We start from the raw sequence: 19412 nt of genomic DNA on the forward strand, positions 1-19412 counted from the left end.
GACGAGTATCCCGCATTGTTCAGGGATTTTAGGCTATAAATTCAATTTCAAGAAAACTAAAATTGCCTTTCTCAGTATCCTGTTTTTGAGATATGAGTTATCTAATGAAGGAAAGAGCCTGCCGTCCCACTTTCTAGAAAAATGCACACAATTACAACAAACAAATACCATTAAAAAGCTACAATCATTATTGGGCTTTTTCAACTTTGGCAGAACTTATATTACAGACTATAGACAACGCATAAAACCATTGTATGATTTAATATGCCCAACTTTTCAAGTAAATATGGGACACTCGAACACACACACATTCTGAGAGCATTTCAGCAGGACATGCTTGAAGCAAAGCACTTACACATGTGATAACAAAACACATTTGGTCATCAGAGTAAATGTTGGTGCCACTTATGTAACATTTAACGAAGGTTATATTGTACCTATATCATACAAATCACACCTATACTCCATAGCTGAACAATGCTTGGCTCCCACAGAAAAGATTCTGATTGCTGTTCAAATGGCTGTCATTAAATAGAGACCTCTGTCCCAAGGGAAACACATTATTGTTGTTAATCCAATACTAGCCCTAAAAGCATTTTACAAAAACCAGCATCCTGAATGCTAAAGCATTACATTCATGTTGGATTCAATAGGCAATGCCTCTGACTGCCACTGATGTAGATTATGTTTTTGACCCAAAACTTCAGACTCAAGAATTCCTTCAATATGAGCTTGAATACCTAATATCAACAAATATATAATATCAAACATTAACCTATACTGATGGTTTAGCAGAACAAGCAGTAGGCACAAAACTACAATTAGCAGAGCTAGAGGCTCTGGTATTGGCTCTGGAACATACGAATCCGGAACAGTTAACACTGATAGCGTGTGATTCGTACTATTGTGTCCAGTCCTTCACTGAATATCTGCTTTACTGGCACCAAAATGTGTTCAGAGATTCAAAAGGGAACACCATCAAAGATTACTGTGGAGGAAAGTAGCAGATATGTAGTCCATACAAAGGGTCATCAACATGTAGGGATACACGTTGAAGGTAATACCTTGGCTGATGAAGCAGCTAAATCAGCAGTAGCCACTGCTTCTGTTGTTGTTAGTACTCATTCCAGAATGAGGTTGGATGATTAAACATTGGCTGCTGTAAAAGCTGCAGAAGAGGGCAAGCCCCTACAGAAGGCATTTCCTGCCAAATATTCCTACCAAACAAGTGCACAGAACATTGCCTTTGTAATAATACCAGGGGTGGGAGATCATGTGCTCCCCAACCAAGAGCAGAAACCAGAATTAATAAAAGCAGTGCATGAGGGAGTTGCTTCTGCCCATGTAGAAGTGGTGGCTACAATTTCCTTATTGCAAAAACATTACTGGTCTATATAAACAGACCAAACAGTATGTATTTTGCTTTGACATCTGTCAACAAATACAACAATCCCACATCAAGCGGCCACCATAATTTCCAACAAACCATTACAATGTGTGTACTTGGACAATTGTGGTCCTTTGACACTTGATGGTGCATTCACATACATCTTAGTAGCTGTTGATTCCTATGGGTATGGCCACAATGATCAGCTGACACTCAAACTGTTATTAAAGATTTTATTGTCTTTATCGGGACATATGCAGTTGCGGCATTTCATTCACACCAGGACCCTGCTTTTGCCTCAAGGGCATTCAGGTACATCACAGAGATGTTGGGGGTCCAACTGCATTATTCGTCTCCCTATCATCCTGAGGGTAACCGTATTGTGGAGCATAAAAAAATTGACCTAAAGCATCCTTTGTATTAGGTGCAGGTCGTAGTTGGCTAAGTCACCACTCAGGAGTCCAGAGAGCACTTAATAATCTGCCTAGAAGGTCCCTGGGAGGGTGCACCCCAAATGAGTTCCTGTTCGGAATACCTATGTATGTCCTGGATCCTGATCATTCTGGTGTGATCGCAGCAAGCACTCCTTTTGACATAAATGAACGTGTCACTGCCCTGCAGGAGTTATAGAAGTTCTGTGATGAAGGGCCAGATGTACGAAGCGTTTTGCATGGCGCAAACTGCGAAATTCGCAGTTTGCGCCATGCAAAACAGGCATCGCGATGCACAATCCCATTTTTGCGAGTCGGTTCTGACTCGCAAAATGGGAATGCGACTGGCACATAGGAAGGAGTGTTCCCTATCTATTTGCGATTCGCACCGCGATGCAGAATTGCTTTGTGACCACGACCGCGGTGGCAAAGCAATTCGCAGTTAGCACTCATGTCAAGTGGGTGCTAACTCATTCGCCTTTGTGAATGTCGCCATAAATATTTTTTCAGAGTAGGCAGTGGTCCTCCTGCTCTGAAAAAAAACGAAACCAAATGGTTTAATTTTTTCTTTTGTATTGAAACTCGTTTTCCTTTAAGGAAAACGGGCTTTAATAAAAAAAATTAAAAAAAATGCTTTCTTAAAAAAGCAGTCACAGACATGGAGGTCTGCTGTCTCCAGCAGGCCACCATCCCTGTGAGTGCAGGGAATCGCAAGGGGGTTGCAAATTGTGACCCACCTCATTAATTTTAATGAGGTGGGTCTTTGCGACCCCCTTGCGATTTGCAGAAGGTGTCTGAGACACCATTCTGCATATGATTTTGCGACTCGGAACTGAACACCTCTCACTACCAACCAGGATGTACCTCTATAAGTTCTAGTTAAAGACACTAACACTTTCCCGAGCTTAGGGAGGATGGAAAATTATCTTTCATTAGTACCAGTAACTTTGTCTGCGACAAACAACATCCACGCTACTGTCCAGTATTATTCAAATTCAACACAAACGAATGGAGTCGTTCACTACGAACCACAGAGGGACACATCTGCCTGTTCAACTTTCTGACATCGGCTCCAGTCTCTGCATGAACTGCTTCTGGATATTTTGCTGACATCAATGATTCTTTCATTGACTCTTCTACGTCTTCTGAAGTATCTGTATCAAGACCACATAAGCAGTTCACTTACATTAAAACAAACTATATGATTCATCCATGGAACTAACTATGGGTCCTAATAACTGTGTTTGCCTTTCTTCTCTGGATTGTGTTTTTTCATTGTTTCCTTCATATTGATACATAGTCAATATCTTCCTGAATGCTTTGCTGTTAAACTGGTGGTTGAGATCATAAAACCACATTTGTCCTTCACATAGGCTCCAGAGAGACTTGTCCCTAGTGAACATTTCAGCTGTATCGATTCCTGTTGGGATTGTTTGGGGATAAAGTATCCTTTCTTGTCTTTGGGCCAACGGAGATCCTCCAAATACCATATGTATTTAAAGTTTCATTGAATGATATTATAACACCGGGGTCGTTTCTGATTATTGGGATGTGAATACAATTGATTCTATTCTTTCTGAACTTGAATTCTACACTGTATTTGAAAGTGAAGATGTTTATTAAACAACTGCTAATTATGATGATATGTTCTGTTACAACCATTATTGACATCATTTTATACATAAAGCTAGCATCCTGAGAGTTCTTTATAATTACACACAATGGGAACATTGTCCGACCCTACCAGTGGGGAGATCAAAAACATACATGGAAAACCTTGTATATTTCACTGGGCATGATGTAACAAATGCTGAGTCTTATTATTTTGAATTACCTCCCATGAAACTGCAAAGTATTTTGTTAACAGATACCAGATTGATTTAGTCTGATATCTTTGTTTCCCAGTTGGCAGAAGGTTATGAATATTGTTTAGTCGATTGACTTAAAGAGTGTTTGGGGAACAAAATGTTGGCAAATATAGAAAAAGGAAGCTTTGTTTAGAGCCTGCCTTATTCCATTACAAAATATTTTTCTAAATGACACTATACAGCAAACAAGTTATCTAATTAAGGAGATGATTGTGCCCAGTATTCTCGCACCAGCTATATGTAAAAATTGGCAGACAATAATAAATGTCACTAAAGAACAGCTCGACGGGTGGATTCAGAAAGGAGCATTTAACACAAAACTTTCAGGTCCTGATGGCTGGTTATTTTGGCCAACAGACAAAAATGGTTGTCATGCACGCTTTGAAAACTCCATAGGGGGTTTAAGGGCGAGCAGACCTGACCCTCGTTACATATCATCACAGCACTCTGATATTATCACCACATATAGTGTAGGGAAATTATGGCAACAGTGGATGAAATCTTCCTCACTAGAAGCCGTAAAAAACACACCTCAGTCTCCTATCAGAAGACACAGATCTACAAGATTTCCTGTTGAGCCTCAGAAGACAGCGAAAAAAGTGCTTCCTATATGCAATTTATAAAGAGATTTGGAAACTTTCCCAAATAAAAGCCACAGTCCGATAAAGGAAAATAGATCAGAAAAACACACAGAAAGCATTAGCCGTTGTAGATAATGATATGAACACCTTGTCCAACTGAATATACATGCACAATAAATAATTTGTTCTGAGAGTGACATTATACAAAATGGCATGTTGTCTTTACAACATGGACAAAGCCAGCTAAGGTCCATTAAGCAGTTAGGTTGGACCTTACAAATATTGGCTAAGAAAGAAGTGACTTATGTTATGCTTAACATCGAAAAGGTAGAAAAGTTGCCTTTTACTGTGGAAGAAATACCATCTGCTGCCTGGTTAATTTATGAGGTTATCAATCTGCTTATTTCCACACTTCAATCTAATTTGTGCTTGAAGCACGTTCCTGTAAGCAGATATGAAAGGCTGGGGGATAGTTACATTCATGAGGTTGGGAGACACCCTTCTTGTACAAATGTTTCAAAGGCATAAAAGAAGTATTTCTTAGAAGAAGCGATTGTCAGACTTCTGTAAGCCAGTCGGGGATTTGCAAACAGTTATCCTTGCAAGGAGCATGCAATGCTTCAGTACTAAATGTAGCCTGTTATCTGAAGGGAGTTCCTGTCTCTTTGATTCATACAGCATTCCAGGTGCTCCCGAATGGGAGCTATGTGGTTCTGAACAAAAAGAACTGTTGTGGGATGTGAGCCAAAATTGCCTACATCATTTCGGTCTCCCAAATTGTCACCTGTTGCGGTAATGTACTCTTTCCTCAAAAGCAACAGATGAAAGTAGCAGAGATATGCCCTCATACTGCTACTTCAAATGTAAATTTTGACAAGATAAGCAGACTGAAAGCTCTTTTGTTTTAAAAACATGTGGTGCTTACATCTGCCCGCAAGACCTATGCGCTCCAAGTGGCGAGGTCATCTGCAGAGATACAGCCCTTTTAAATAGTAACTTTCCTAAACATTTGGAAAATTAATTGGGGGAATATTTAACACCTCGAACACCGCAGAGATTGTATATTTCTTTAAAGCTTTTCCTTCCGGTATTGTCAGCACCCTTTTCTCTATATTTGGCATCATACCTTTACCGATACACTATTTTTTCGAGTATTCTCGGGGGTTGACTTTTACATTGGCAGCATCCTGCTGTTGCTATTCTTTCTTGGCAAAGGCTGCCCCTGTACAACAAAGGGGACTGATGGCGCTGCCACCAGTGCAACTATTTCGTAAACTGATGATGCAGTACTTTTGAGCACAACTCCTGGAAGAAATGGAGTGCGGCTGGTCTCTGTCATTCAGCCCGGGTTTGACTTGTGTGCAGGCTGTCTCTCACTGCTTGTGGTGCCCTTTCAAATATACACCAGAAGTGTGTGTTGCTACGCAGAGCACACCTTCTTTGAACACTGATCTGTTGATGTTCTCGCTGAAGCTTTCTATGAGTCACTCTTTGAGGATCAAGTGGCTCTTGGTGCTGCAACACCTGGCACTGCACAGGATGCTGCTGCCTCAGCTCGAGCTGAAGCAATGGAACATGATTGCTCTCTCACCTTCCTTACCAATTAATTGATTACATTAACATCTGCCAAAGTGGGGTCTTTCCTGGATGCTATTAAATTTTATGACACTGCCAATTTTCTAAAATACTATGATTATTGCTGATTTATTGACATTTAACCCAATTTTTTAATCTCTATGCTTTAAATTCTAAATTGACCAGTTTTATTTTGACCTACCTTTGTCTGTTTGCTTATCAACATGGACATTTCATTGTGTACATTTTAGTATTAGTTTGAGGTTTGAGCTGTAGAAATGGCAGTTCTTGCTTTGGGCTTTGTTAGGGACCACTACACTTTGACCCATCAATGGGGAGGATGTCATGAGGTTACATTAGCTATTACACAAGCAAGCTATTTTAGCCTAGGCTTGTAGCTTGTACCTTTTCACTTCGAGGCATACATTTTTCTTTTTCTATTATTTTAGCAAAAGCCTTCTTTTTAGCTGAGATGTTTTTATTATTTTATCAGCTTGTCTTTTTACCCAGACTTCTGTTATTCTTCTCTCTGCACAACATTTTAATTCTGGCCTCTATCCAAGACTGTATGTGATAAATTAGAAACTATTGCTGGTACAAAGCGTTCATCATGTCCCCAACTCTTATACACAGAAATATACGTGTTATCATGTCAGGGCAGTTTTCTCAGCACACCAGATTTTTTTATTATAATATAAAACACCTCACTGCCCCTAAACGATAGAGGGGAATTCCAACCAGTTGCCATCGTACACTCCACATCACCTTTGCAAGTTTCTGCTGAGACCTGACACAGTCAATCCCTCTTTGTGGGAGAGTTGGCAGTAGACCAACAGACCTCTTCTTTACCTGCAATCATAAGTATGGGGATGGAGTTCTCCCAGGGGGGCCTGATGGGCAGATTAGGGCTTAAACTGCCATGCTCTTGTAGAGAATAATAGTACAGGTAGGGATCTTAGAGCCATTGTTGTAGCAGTATGGTGGAACTTTTCTTATGTTTCACTTTCCTTGTCACTGCCTTGCTTTTATTATGTTTTATCATCCTCATAATCACAATACATGCCTTTTCACATAGAATGATTCAATAAAATCTATTGAACCTCGCCCTGCTTCTGTTTTGCCTTGTATGTGTGAGACATATGTGAGTGAGAGAAAGGGGTAAGATCTGTTCCACCACGATTTCCCTGAGAAATCCAGATAACATGCAAAGGACTGCCACACATCACCATTTACTCTTGGGTACTGGTGAGGTGCTGCAAGCTGGCCAGAAGGCTTATGCTGACAGTTGTCACACGGTGCAGGATCAGACTTAGTCCCCTGTGTCCGGTGGTGCTCTCATTGAAATCCAGCAGTCTTGTTACCAATTGCGAGAGTCTTTACAACAAACTCAAATTAACATTAAACAAAATACCCAAATAGCTAAAATTCATTGTTTTTATTATGGGTGTTTCACAGGGGCGGCTCCTCCATTGGGGTGGAGGAGTGTCACCCCCATCCCCCCTGCCAGCAGCAGCAAACATTTTCCTAAAAAACAGTAAAAAACTGTGTTTTTGGGGAAAGGGGCGGGGCCTCAGGTGTGACGAGCAGTGCACTCCCCCTCAAAGCACATGTGTGTTTGGCTGGTCGTCTCGGGCCGGCCAAACACACATAGGCAGTGAGCTCTCTCCTGCACAGGCTCCCAGTCTGCCCGGGAGCACCCTGGCTGGGCGCTCCCAGCCAATCCTGATGCTGCTCTAAGAAGCGTCAGGATTGGCAAAGGGCAGACTGGGAGACTTGACCTGCAGAGGAGTGGGAGGAGCGGATGGAGCCATGGCGGAAGCAAGTGGTTTTGTTTTTTATTTTTTATTTAATTCTTCCCCCCATGCTGCCCGCCCTCTTGTATGCTGCAAGCCACGACTGGTGTTTCACCAATAAAAAACTTTTTGGAGCGAGTATTCTTTGGACCACATGTTAGAATATAAGATTTATTATTGTTAACCTTGAGCTTCGGCCCCTGCATAAAACTGTGAAATCCATTTAAAGGTGCTTGCAAGCCATCTGTGGTGTGAGCTAGCAGCACAGCGTTGTCTGCATACAACAGTACAGGAACTAGGTGCAAATCATTTTTGGATACATCAGAGCTGCAGGTTCCTAAAAAAAATCCAGAGCATTGATATAAAATAGAAATAAAAAAGGGGTCAGAATGCAACTGTCTCACCCCATGAGTGACTTGAAAAGGGGGTGTCTGATCACCTAACTGGGAATAGAGCACTCTCATGATTTCTTGATGGCAACCTTTTAAAACATGCAATAAAGGAGGATCAACATCTGCCTAGCCCATAATCTCCCACAGTTTTTCTTTATCCACTAGGTCAAAGGCACAAGAGAGGTACATAAAAGCCATATGTATGGGACCTCTTCTGGCCTTGACATATTTTCCTAAAATCAGGTAGAGATTTAAAGCTTGTTCAGTAGTACCCAAGCCTGGGTGAAATCCAGATTGCACTTCTGTGAAAACAGATTTTTCTTCCACCCAGGCTTCCAATTTCCCTAAAAGAGCCCTGCCAAAAATGCTAACAGTCGAATTGAGCACTGAAATAGGTAATTTGAAGGGGCATTTTTGTTTCCTTTCCTATATATAGGCATGTAGGCATTGGAACTGACTGTCTCCACAACTCTAACCCCCCCCATTATTATATCCCTGAAAACATTTGTAAGCAATGGGGCCCAGAATTCAAGGTTATATCTGAAAATCTCCCCTGGAACTCCATCTGGGCCTGATGTCTTTCCTGTTGCAAATCGCAAAATGTACTGTCCCACTTCTCCCACTGAAATAGTCTTGCTGAATTCAACTAGGGCCATGGACGTATCAACGACATCAGCTAACATAGGTGGCACTTATTCAGACGTTTCTGGATTAAATACTTTGTTAAAATGGGAAATCCATTTGTGCTCCCTTATGTGACAGTCTATCCCCGTGGAAGTTTTATTTTAGTAAAATAGGGTCTAGTCACAATTTTCCAGAAGGCCCTATTATCTTTCTGTGAGGCAGCACATTCTAAGTCATCCCAAGCATTAACTCTTATTTCAGCATTTGTTTTTTAAATGGCTACTTTGTAATTATTTCTAGCTACTTTCACTGCTTCCAAATTTAGTGGGATTATATTAGTAACATATTTTAAAGTTTTGAGGGTGCATTCTAAATTAAACCATGCACGGGCAGGACGGACTGTCCAAAAATTATCGATCAGTAACGTATTGGAGCTAGATTTGCATATCTTGGTAAAGTTGTCACGAATACTAACTGGATCACTCTTTTTTCTGAGACAACTTACAATTTCTATGTGATTATTTTATACCACGTCTGAACATATTTTTTTAGGATCAACATTTTGCCATTTTGCTGCGCACCCCTTTATTAGAAATTTATGTTAGGGGATGGGTTTTACTGGGAGTAGGAGAGGCAACATGTGCCAGGGCAAGAGTGACAGTAAGAAAATAATGATCACTCCAAGGAAAGGGGCAGACTTTGTGATTTTTCAACAACGGGACCCAATCATCTGACACTAAAATATGATTAATAATACTGCTTTTGCCCCTCAAAGGAACAACTTTAGGATTATCAGCCTTTACGTCCATCAAAAAGGACAGATTATTGCTTAATATTATTCTTGTTAGTACTTCTCCATATGGAGAACTTGAAAATTGACCAGCAGAGTCACCCTGCCTATTAATGATTCCCAAAATGTGGCTGAAGCTACATTTGGTTACAATAAGTCACCCGTGCATAAAAGTGAAAGACCATTGGCACTTTATCTATTAAATCCGAGAGACTAAGCTCCGACTCATCAATAATCCCCACTGGTTGAGTCATGTAAAAATTAAAAAAGAAATTTATTAGGATTAGGTTAAACTCTTTAGGGTGCGATAACTTCAATAATTGATAGTAGGAGTTAAAAATGAATTCCTTGACATGCACATTCCCAACTACTGCAAATACAAGGACTAATTGCCCCCCATCCCCCTACCAGCAGTGGAAGGTACTGCAGAGGAACAGAAAGACATGAAACTTTTTGAGATATGGTCATAGAAAGCTTTGATAAAACTCATCCATTCCTTATTACATAAATTAGATCGAAGCCCTGTCACATTCCAAGAAAGGAACCATAAACCCTTTGTGCTCTGTGTGGGAGAACTATCCTTAATTGGAGTGGGGTTCCTTCTGTGTCAGTGATAGATCCTTTGGGTTGGTAATAAATGCCAATGTCTCTTCTGTGTTACTGGGGACTGACAACCCTTCCTGTGATGACTGTATCATGCCATCCGTAATTTTGCTATCCAACACATTAAAAAAATTAGGACTACAGCATGCTACATGAAGGGGCCTGGAATTAAACAGGCCAATTTCTCTGGCAGTTAAGGGCACCATGACCTGATTATGGGACCAGATATCAACCAGGTCATAAGCAACCCCTTCCTCACTCGAGTGACAATTTGCCCTTTGGGGGTTAAGTGCGATATTAAACACAGATCCAACAAACCCTGTTCATGTTTCATTGTTTGTCAACGTTCTCATCCCCTAAACCCTCAGCACCAAATAGGTTGATGAGAGGTAAGAGCAGGCCCACTGTACCATCCTGGGGAGTGCAAAGCCACAGTCTTTCAAGTCTCTACAGTGGGTGGTTTGCCCACTGTACCATCCTGGGGAGTGCAAAGCCACAGTCTCTCAAATCTCTACAGTGGGTGGTTTGCCCACTGTACCATCCTGAGGAGTGCAAAGCCACAGTCTCTCAAGTCTCTACAATGGGTGGTTTGCCCACTGTACCATCCTGGGGAGTGCAAAGCCACAGTCTCTCAAGTGGATAACAGTCTCCACAGGTTCTGGAGGGGGACTGGTGTCCAGAGTGCTTCTTCCTGTGAAGGACAGATGGAGTGGATGCATGTCTCCACTGGTTCTGGCGGTGGCCTCCTGGCCAGTGACGATCGGGCTGCCCTCCTGGGCACAGACTCTGGCGGTGGCCTCCTGGCCAGTGACGATTGGGCTGGCGGTGGCCTCCTGGGCATCAGGGATGATGGCGGTCTTCTCTGCCGTGCTACTCCTCCCAGACTTTGGAGATTTCTTCTGCCCCTTCCCCACCTTGGGAGGAGTCACAGCTGAGTCAAAACTCCCCCCGGGACCCTTGTGAGCGGCTTTGCTGGCTGGAGTCTTCACCCTCTCCCGCCGGGCACTGTCCAACTTCTGGTGCTTCACAGGGTGGGGACTGGCTGTGCTGTGGCTCCGTGTCACACTGGCTGTCCTGGTGGCCGGTGCACTCCACATACCTGTAACAGGCACCACTGGTCCCGGAGATTTTTTGGCTGAGGTGCTAGTATGGGAGCTATGATTTGGAGGGGGGGTGGGAGCGAGGTCAAGCTAGTTCAGGAAAAGTTTCTTGGGAACACTGGGACAGGTAGCTGGAGGGGGTTTGGGAGTGGAGGAAGAGGTAGTGGTTGTAGGAGGTGTACGTTTGATGACTTTGGATGAAGGTGCATGCGCTGGAGGCTGTCGTGAGGTGGATGGCTGTTGGGTGGGTGTGTGCCTTGGGAGGAGGCGTCACAGACACACTGGGAGAGGACACAGGGGACGTGTAAATAGTAGTGGGGGTGGTGAGTGCACGTGAGCGTGGTGTGGTGGTGGGTGTGCTGGTGCGGAACGTAGTGGCTGTAGTGGTAGTGCATGCAGGTGAGAGTGGAGACGACACTGGGAGGGAGGAGGGAGATGACGAGGAGGGGGACACAGTGGAGGCAGTGGATGTTGGTGTGTCTGCATGTGCGTGATGCTTGCGTGAGTGCCTGTGGGATGTGTGGTGCTTATGTTTGCCTGAGCTTCCCTTGTGTGTTGACGTGTGTGCATGTTGGTCTGATGGTGTGCTTGGGATAGGCTGGGGTACAGGGGATTGGGTCTGGGTGGAGGAAGTTGGAGGGGGGAGGCTAGAGACAGGGACAATGGCTGCCATCAGTGCTGAGACCAGAGTTTGCAGGGTTCGATGACGGGCAGCCTGACCAGAATGAATGCCCTCCAGGAATGCATTTGTGTGTTGCAATTCACTTTCTACACCCTGGGTGGCATTCAAAATGGTACACTGCCCAACAGTGAGTGACCTGAGGAGGTCAATGGCCTCCTCACTGAGGGCATCAGAGGTGACAGGGGCTGAGGTGCCTGGGGCGAAGGTGATTCCCACCCTCCTGGGTGAGCGGGCACGGGGCGAAGGCTGAGGGGCTGCTGGGAGGGCAGTGCTGGTAGGGGGGGGGGTGGCGGCTGTACCTGTAGAAGTGGGGGGGCACAGATTTTGCCGCCAACAAAAGGGAGCTCCCATCGGAGGACGATTCCGTGTCGCTGGTTGCTGATCCTGTGACCGCCGTGAAGCTCCCCTCACCCTCCGTCCCACTGTTATATTCCGAGTCCGTGGTGTGGCCCTCCATGGCCATGTGGGATGCAGCTCCCTCGTGCTCCGGTCCCACTGTACCTCCGCCTGATGATGCTGATGCACACAAGAACAGGGAGACCACAAAAAGGGGGGGGGGGGCAGAAGAAAGACAGGTTGAGTGCATGGCTTACCGCTACCGTTGGTGGACAACACAGACACAGAAGCCCCCTGCACTACGCCGCGCTATTGAGCTCTACAGATGCAATTCCTGGGATATATCCTACATGGCTATAGTCGACATCTGCACACATAGATGACACAGGGGCATGTGTACCTGTACTTGGCACTCTACAGAGGTGGGGTGGGGTGCCACATATCCTGCATTACGGAGTGGCCTAGCCTACGTAACTCGCCCTGGTCTAGGGAAACCCACAGCCCTCCTCCCCCACCCAGACACCTTCACTGCGTGCAAAGTCCGCTGAGTGTTGTTGTACTCACCCCTTTGTGTCTGCTGTGATGCCCTCAAGCACCCATCCAACTCAGGCTAGGCCACCGCCAGGATCCAGAACATCAGGGGGGTCATGGTTCGACGGGCACCCCTCCCACGTTGGGGGAGGACCCCGTCCACGAGCTTCTCCAACTCCTCTGCAGTGAAGGCAGGGGCCCTTTCCCCAGACGCACAAACCATTGTCTCTTCCAGACCGAGGTCACAGCAGCACTTGCAGTGTAGGTCCTCTCCTGTTGAAGATCAGGTATTGAGTGATTGAACAGATAGAAAATGGCGGTCACGTCCACGGTGGTGCGTACCATCACCGCCGGCGTACATCATTATTGGCTCCTGGGACCCATAGGGTCCAATGTTAACCAATGCAGCATTGCGCTGCGGTCTCCGTCCGCCTACCGCGACGGTGTACACTGCCAGCGCAGCTACCTCACATCCCATTGTCCCACTTTAGAGGTCAGGCAGCCGCCATTTCAGGGGCCCACATGGCCTGATTCACAACTGCGTCACACAGACCTAGGCCTTGTCACACAACACAAATACAGGCCAGATTCTATGTATGAATGGTGTTCTATGTAGACTGTGGGTACATACCTCTGAGTTGTTTGACTCTGTGGTCTCTGTTGTCTTTCCTAGGCACCGTCCACTGGGACATGTGAGGAGATGGCCGAATCCTCCGGTGTACCGACCGCTGGTGGACCTGTTGACAATGGAGGAGCGACATTTGATCATCACCTACAGGTTTGACTGTGCCACAATCCAGGAACTGTGTACCCAGTTGGAGCCAGACCTGATGTCAGCAATCCGCCATCCCACAGGGATCCCCCCTCAAGTGCAGGTGCTATCAGTGCTCCATTTCCTTGCAAGTGGGTCATTTCAAACAACAGTGGCCATGGCATCAGGGATGTCCCAGCCAATGTTTTCCAACGTGTTGTCCAGAGTGTCGTCTGCCCTTCTGAAACACATGAGGAGCTACATCGTTTTCCCTCAGGTGGAGGATTTGGCTACAGTTAAAGGTGACTTCTATGCCCTTGGACATATCCCCAACATCATAGGTGCCATTGATGGGACCCATGTAGCTCTGGTCCCCCCACAGGAGTGAACAGCTGTACAGGAACCAGAAGAGTTATCATTCCATGAATGTACAGATGGTATGTTTGGCAGACCAGTACATCTCCCAGGTAAATGGTATGTTCCCTGGCTCTGTGCATGATGCCTACATCCTGCGGAATAGCAGCATCCCTTATGTGATGGGTCAACTCGAGAGGCACTGTGTGTGGCTATTAGGGGACTCTGGTTACCGCAACCTGTCATGGCTACTGACCCCAATGAGGAATCCCAGGGCAGAGGAACGCTACAATGAGGCCCATGGGCGGACTTGGAGGGTGATCGAACGCACCTTCGGCCTCCTGAAGGCCAGGTTCAGGTGCCTCCATATGACAGGTGGTTCCCTATTCTACTCACCAAGGAAGGTGTGCCAGATCATCGTGGCCTGCTGTATGCTTCACAATCTGGCTTTGCGATGACAGGTGCCTTTTCTGCAGGAGGATGGTCCAGATGACGGTGTTGTGGCAGCTGTGGAGCCTGTGGACAGTGATGAGGAGGAAGCAGAGGAAGAAGACATTGACAACAGGGACTCAGTTATCCAGCAATATTTCCAGTGACACACAGGTGAGAACACATTCCTGTCTACTACACATACTTTCACACTTCTACCTCTATCCTGTCTGTCGATTTCAACCAGTATATGGTAACTGAGTTGTACATTTCCATTACGGTTTCACAGGTGTGTTTACCAACGTGTGTCATCTGCTTACATTCCTCATGAACTTGAGATGTCTGACATAGGTATGTTGACATTACATTTGAGAACGGATTTTGTCACTGTCATTGCTAATACACATTTTTAAAATCACAGACTGACTCCAGATTGTTTTGTGCTTCAAGGGTGTTTATTGACGTGCTAAATATTGGAGGGGAGTGGTAAAATGGTGAGGCGTGATGGTGGAGGAATGTCCATGGCAGAGTCCAGTCTATTAGTCTCACAGGTGCACTGCCCATATGGGCATAGGAAGTGGAGCTGGGGCAGTTCCAATATGGACAGGGTTACAAAGTGGGACAGTGGGATGACAATCAGGGTGGTCTCATTTCTTGGCGGGGGTCTTGGCATCATGCTCTGTCCTGTTCCTGGATCTCAGGGACCACTTGCGGGGTGGTTCTCCGTCTGCAGGGGGTGGGGGGCTGGTTTGGTGGTCCTGTGGCGGTGCCTCCTGTCCACTAGCGCCGGCGGAGGTGGTGGGCAGTTCATCGTCCATGCTAGTGTCAGGGGCCCCTTGTAGTGCCACAGTGTCCCTCCTGGTGTTAAGTATCTCCTTCAGCACCCCTACGATGGTGCCCAGGGCAGTGCTGATGGTTCTGAGTCCCTCCCTGAACCCCAAATACTGTTCCTCCTGCAGTCACTGGGTCTCCTGAAACTTGGCCAGGACCGTTGCCATCGTCTCCTGGGAGTGGTGGTATGCTCCCATGAAGGAGGAGTGGGCCTCGTGGAGAGTGGGTTCCTAGGCCTGTCCGTCCCCTGTCGCACAGCAGCCCTCCCAGTTCCCCTGTGTTCCTGGGCCTCCGTCCCCTGGACCGCGTGCCCACTGCCACTGCCCCTAGGTCCCTGTTGTTGTTGGAGTGGTGGGTTATCCTGGGTTCCCTGTAGTGATGGACACACAGCTGATTAACGTGTCCTGGGTACGGAGGTATGGGCCCGCTGGGTGGGTGCTGTGCTGGTGTTACCAGAGGGTGGAAGGTCTGTGGTGGCCTGTGACTGGGTGTGGGGAACCGACTGTCCCAAGGCCCACGATGGTCCGGGCTGGTCATCTGGACCCAGTTGGACAGAGCTGCAGTCATCATTGTGGGCCTCTTCTGTGGGTAGGGTAGGGATGTCTGGACCCTCCCGTCTGGTGACGTTGGGTAGTGATCCTGCAGGGGTGTAAAAGCATGATTATTGCATCTGTGTGTGTCATGGTGTGCAGTGGGTGGGTGACCGTGTACCCCAGTGCTAACATTCCTGTGTGGGGGCTTGTGTGATGATGGTTGAGGGGGGTGTTATGGGTATGTGCAGTGGGCAGGCTTTAGTGATGGGTGTCCATGCTTTGTTGTGTCATGCAGGGCTTGGGGTTGGGATGTGTGGTTTGTGTTATTAGTACATTTGTGAGGAGTTCGAGTGATAGGGGAGGGGGCGAGGGTGGGGGTCTGTGATAGCATGCAGGTAGGGTGGGGGATATGATAAGATTTGACTTACCAGAGTCCATTCCTCCACCGACTCCTGCGAGGCCCTCAGGATGCATAATAGTCAAGACCTGCTCCTCCCATGTTGTTAGTTGTGGGGGAGGAGGTGGGGGTCCGCCGCTAGTCCGCTGTACCGCGATGTTGTGCCTGGAGACCACGGAATGCACCTTCCCCCGTAGGTCGTTCCACCTCTTCCTGATGTCGTCCCGATTTCTTGGGTGCTCTCCCACTGCGTTGACCCTGTCGACCATTCTTCGCCATAGCTCCATCTTCCTAGCTATGGAGGTGTGCTGCACCTGTGATCCAAATAGCTGTGGCTCTACCCGTACGATTTCCTCCACCATGACCCTGAGCTCCTCCTCCGAGAACCTGGGGTGTCTTTGCCGTGCCATGGGGTGGTGTAGGTGATGTGTGGGGTGGTGTATGTGGTGATAAGTGTGGTGATATGTAGTGGTGTGTGGTGTTTTGTGGGTGGAAGTAGTGTGGGTGATGGTGTTGTGTGCCTCTGTATGGTGGGGTTGTCTATGCTGTGCTGTCTCTCTGGCCTTCGTCTAAATTTTTGGTCGTAGGGGTTTCTGGGTGATGTGGGTATGTGTTTTATATAGTATTGATTGTGTGGGAGTGGTGTGTGTATGTGTATCAGGTGTGTGTATTTCGAATTGTCCAATGTGGTGGTGTTTTGGAGATGTGTGTGTATTTTGAGCGCGGCGGTGTGTACCGCCAATGGAATACCGCAGTTGAAAGACCGCTGCGTGGATTCGTGGGTCGTGATAGCATGGGCGTATTTCTGTTGGCGTGACGGTGGAGGTTTTGTTTTCACCAGTTTATCACTGACCTTTGGTGTGGCGGACTTGTGTGGGTGTCTGATTTTTGGCGGATTTCGGGATGTGTGTCATAATAGCTTTGGCGGATTTCCACGGCCATGGCGGTGTGTTGGCGGTCTTCTGCACGGCGGTAAGCGGCTTTTACCGCCAATGTTGTAATAACCCCCAAAGTCTTTAAGCATTATAGTTAAGCACGTCTCTTGTCAAGATGCTCAAGAAATTATGACGGTGGCTAAAGGCAAAAGAGCGATGGCAAAATGCTAAGGACAGATGCACAATGGCAGCTTTGTCTCAGTGCAGTCCTCTTAAGTTAAATTTCCTAAAACTAATTCCCAAATCCCTATTGGTCAAGGGATCGCATGTTCACAATTTGGCCAATAAAACTAACACATCAAATCTATACTTTCTACTAGTACTTGGTTTACATATCGCTGTTTGGCTTCTCCTGTAATGTCCTCATCGTCCTTCTAGTCAGGTAACAATATTGTTGCAGCTTACATTCCAGTCAGTGTTTCTATTGTTCTCCTCCTGAGAAAGTCAGTCTTACACATGTTGCACTCATAATGTTACATTTAGCAAGAACAACATCTTCTAGCAATCGGTTCTCATGAGAAAGACTTTTATCTACGAGCACATTTAGTCAGCACAGTGGATATTCACAGTGTAATGCTCTAAGACAGCCATTTAATTAAACGTTTAAGAAATACAGCTTGACATGCGGCTATGCAACTAGGCCAAGACTTCCACTAAGTTAAGGCCTACAATTAATAAAGCTAATACATAATGCATAACCCCCAATATGACATATTACCACATTAATCAGACATATGCTCAACATTTCATATTAATAAGCCATTACTGAGTATACTTCATGAATATTGGCGGCCACTCATCGTGATCACATTTTCAATGCGTGTATTATTTTTCTATGTTATTACATTTTCTACACAAACCCAGTAATAATAATACATGAATACTCATTAATATTTTTTATTAAAACCACCTGCGCTAGCACACCCTTGGTTGAGGAAATTCACCTCCTTTAACCTGAATATTCTCAGGTTGGGCTCCAAGTGTTTCCACCTGATTTATCACTTTGACCACTCATTCACTATTCCACCACTGACCATTTTCCATCCTAACAACACATCCATCACAACTTCTTTACTCTTATGCACAGATCCATATCTTTGATGTCCTTTTCTGATTAAAGTATCAGGTAGCTCTATTTTAAGTCTTCTTCATTGCATCATTTCTACTCTTGGTCTTCAGTTCGCTCAATAAAATGTTGTTCTTTGCACCTGCAATGGTTTCACTGTGTTCCTTTTCAGACATAACATCTAAACTTCCTTTAAACGTACACAACCCCCATTGAAATAGCTTATCACAACCCATTCTACCCCTGGATGCAACAAATGGTATTATACCACTAATGCGTGGAGCATTTTACATTAGGTCTAAAGCATCATGCAAAAATAATTTCTCACACAAAGACTAGAGGCCACTACTCCCCTGATACACGTACTCACTAATCAGTTCATCCTTTCTGCACTACCATGGCGTTTTGGATGACATAATCTAGCCTTTTGTGTTTATTTAAAAAGTTCTTCAAGAAATTCCACCGTTATGTGACGTAAACTGTACTCCATTGTCAGATTAAATATGTGAGATAATACCTTCTATCGAAAATATATAATTGAAGAAATATATCACTGACTTGATATTGAGATCTCTTATTAAGCTCTCCTCCAGCCATTTATATATATAGTTTGCTATCAAAATCAAATTTTTCTGATTAGGCAGTAAAACAGGAAGTGGTCATAACAAATCTACACTTACCTTTTCCCAAACATTGCTAGGACAACCTACTTCTACTATAGGAGGTTCCCTGCAATGTAATCCATTGGTTTGGCAGACATCACACTTCTCAACTAATGCCTCAACACATCTATCTGCAGCAGACCAGCAGTATTTTCTCCTCAACCTCTTTTGCAGGAGGTCTTGTTGAGATGTCCCATGGTATGAAAAGAACACTCACCCAGGCTGAGGTCATTCAGAATGAAGCCGGAGATCCCCATGCCAGTCAAGAAGCGAAATATGCAATAAGCTAAAAAGTTAGGTGAAAAAGCAGCTCCAATGCCCATGGTGGCAATCTGCAAGAAGGACCAGAGCAGTATTGCCCGACGACCAAACCTGGGGAGAAATGAAAGGGCACAAAATGGGCATTAGAATTATACTGGACAGAAGATATAGCACTTACAATGTGTAGCGAACCCACTACAACTTATGCTAAAGATGCCTTTTCCACGGACGATTTACAGTGGGAAGGGAGTACAAGTAATTTTCACTTTTTTCTGAATGTTTGGCCAGAAGGTGCATGATTTAAGCCACACATATTAAGAGCAGAGCTAAAGTATCTAAACATGCACTATGGAGGGGTGGGATCAAAAGGGAGCCACGATGGAGAAATTAAAACTTGTATTAGGGTCAAAGACAGCTCAGGGCCTCATGTTTTGGCCCTAGAAGCCACAATATGAAACTTCTAGTCTGTGTACTTATTATTAGGAGTGGCATAAGAAAAT

General features: G+C 45.4%; 1 protein-coding gene across 1 annotated transcript in view; it reads right to left on the reverse strand.

The window, feature by feature from the left end:
* LOC138259734 (solute carrier family 22 member 6-A-like) overlaps window positions 1–19209 on the reverse strand; it is a 596554-nt gene extending 577345 nt beyond the window's left edge. Inside the window, exons 1-2 of the mRNA XM_069207627.1 lie at window positions 19166–19209; window positions 18869–19023 (exon numbers count right to left, since the gene is read on the reverse strand). Coding sequence (XP_069063728.1) covers window positions 18869–19023; window positions 19166–19209 — 199 coding nt within the window. The remainder of the gene's footprint in view (window positions 1–18868; window positions 19024–19165) is intronic.
* Window positions 19210–19412: the final 203 nt, after the last annotated feature.

Source organism: Pleurodeles waltl, chromosome 9 (assembly GCF_031143425.1).
Source record: "Pleurodeles waltl isolate 20211129_DDA chromosome 9, aPleWal1.hap1.20221129, whole genome shotgun sequence".
Classification (NCBI taxonomy): domain Eukaryota; kingdom Metazoa; phylum Chordata; class Amphibia; order Caudata; family Salamandridae; genus Pleurodeles; species Pleurodeles waltl.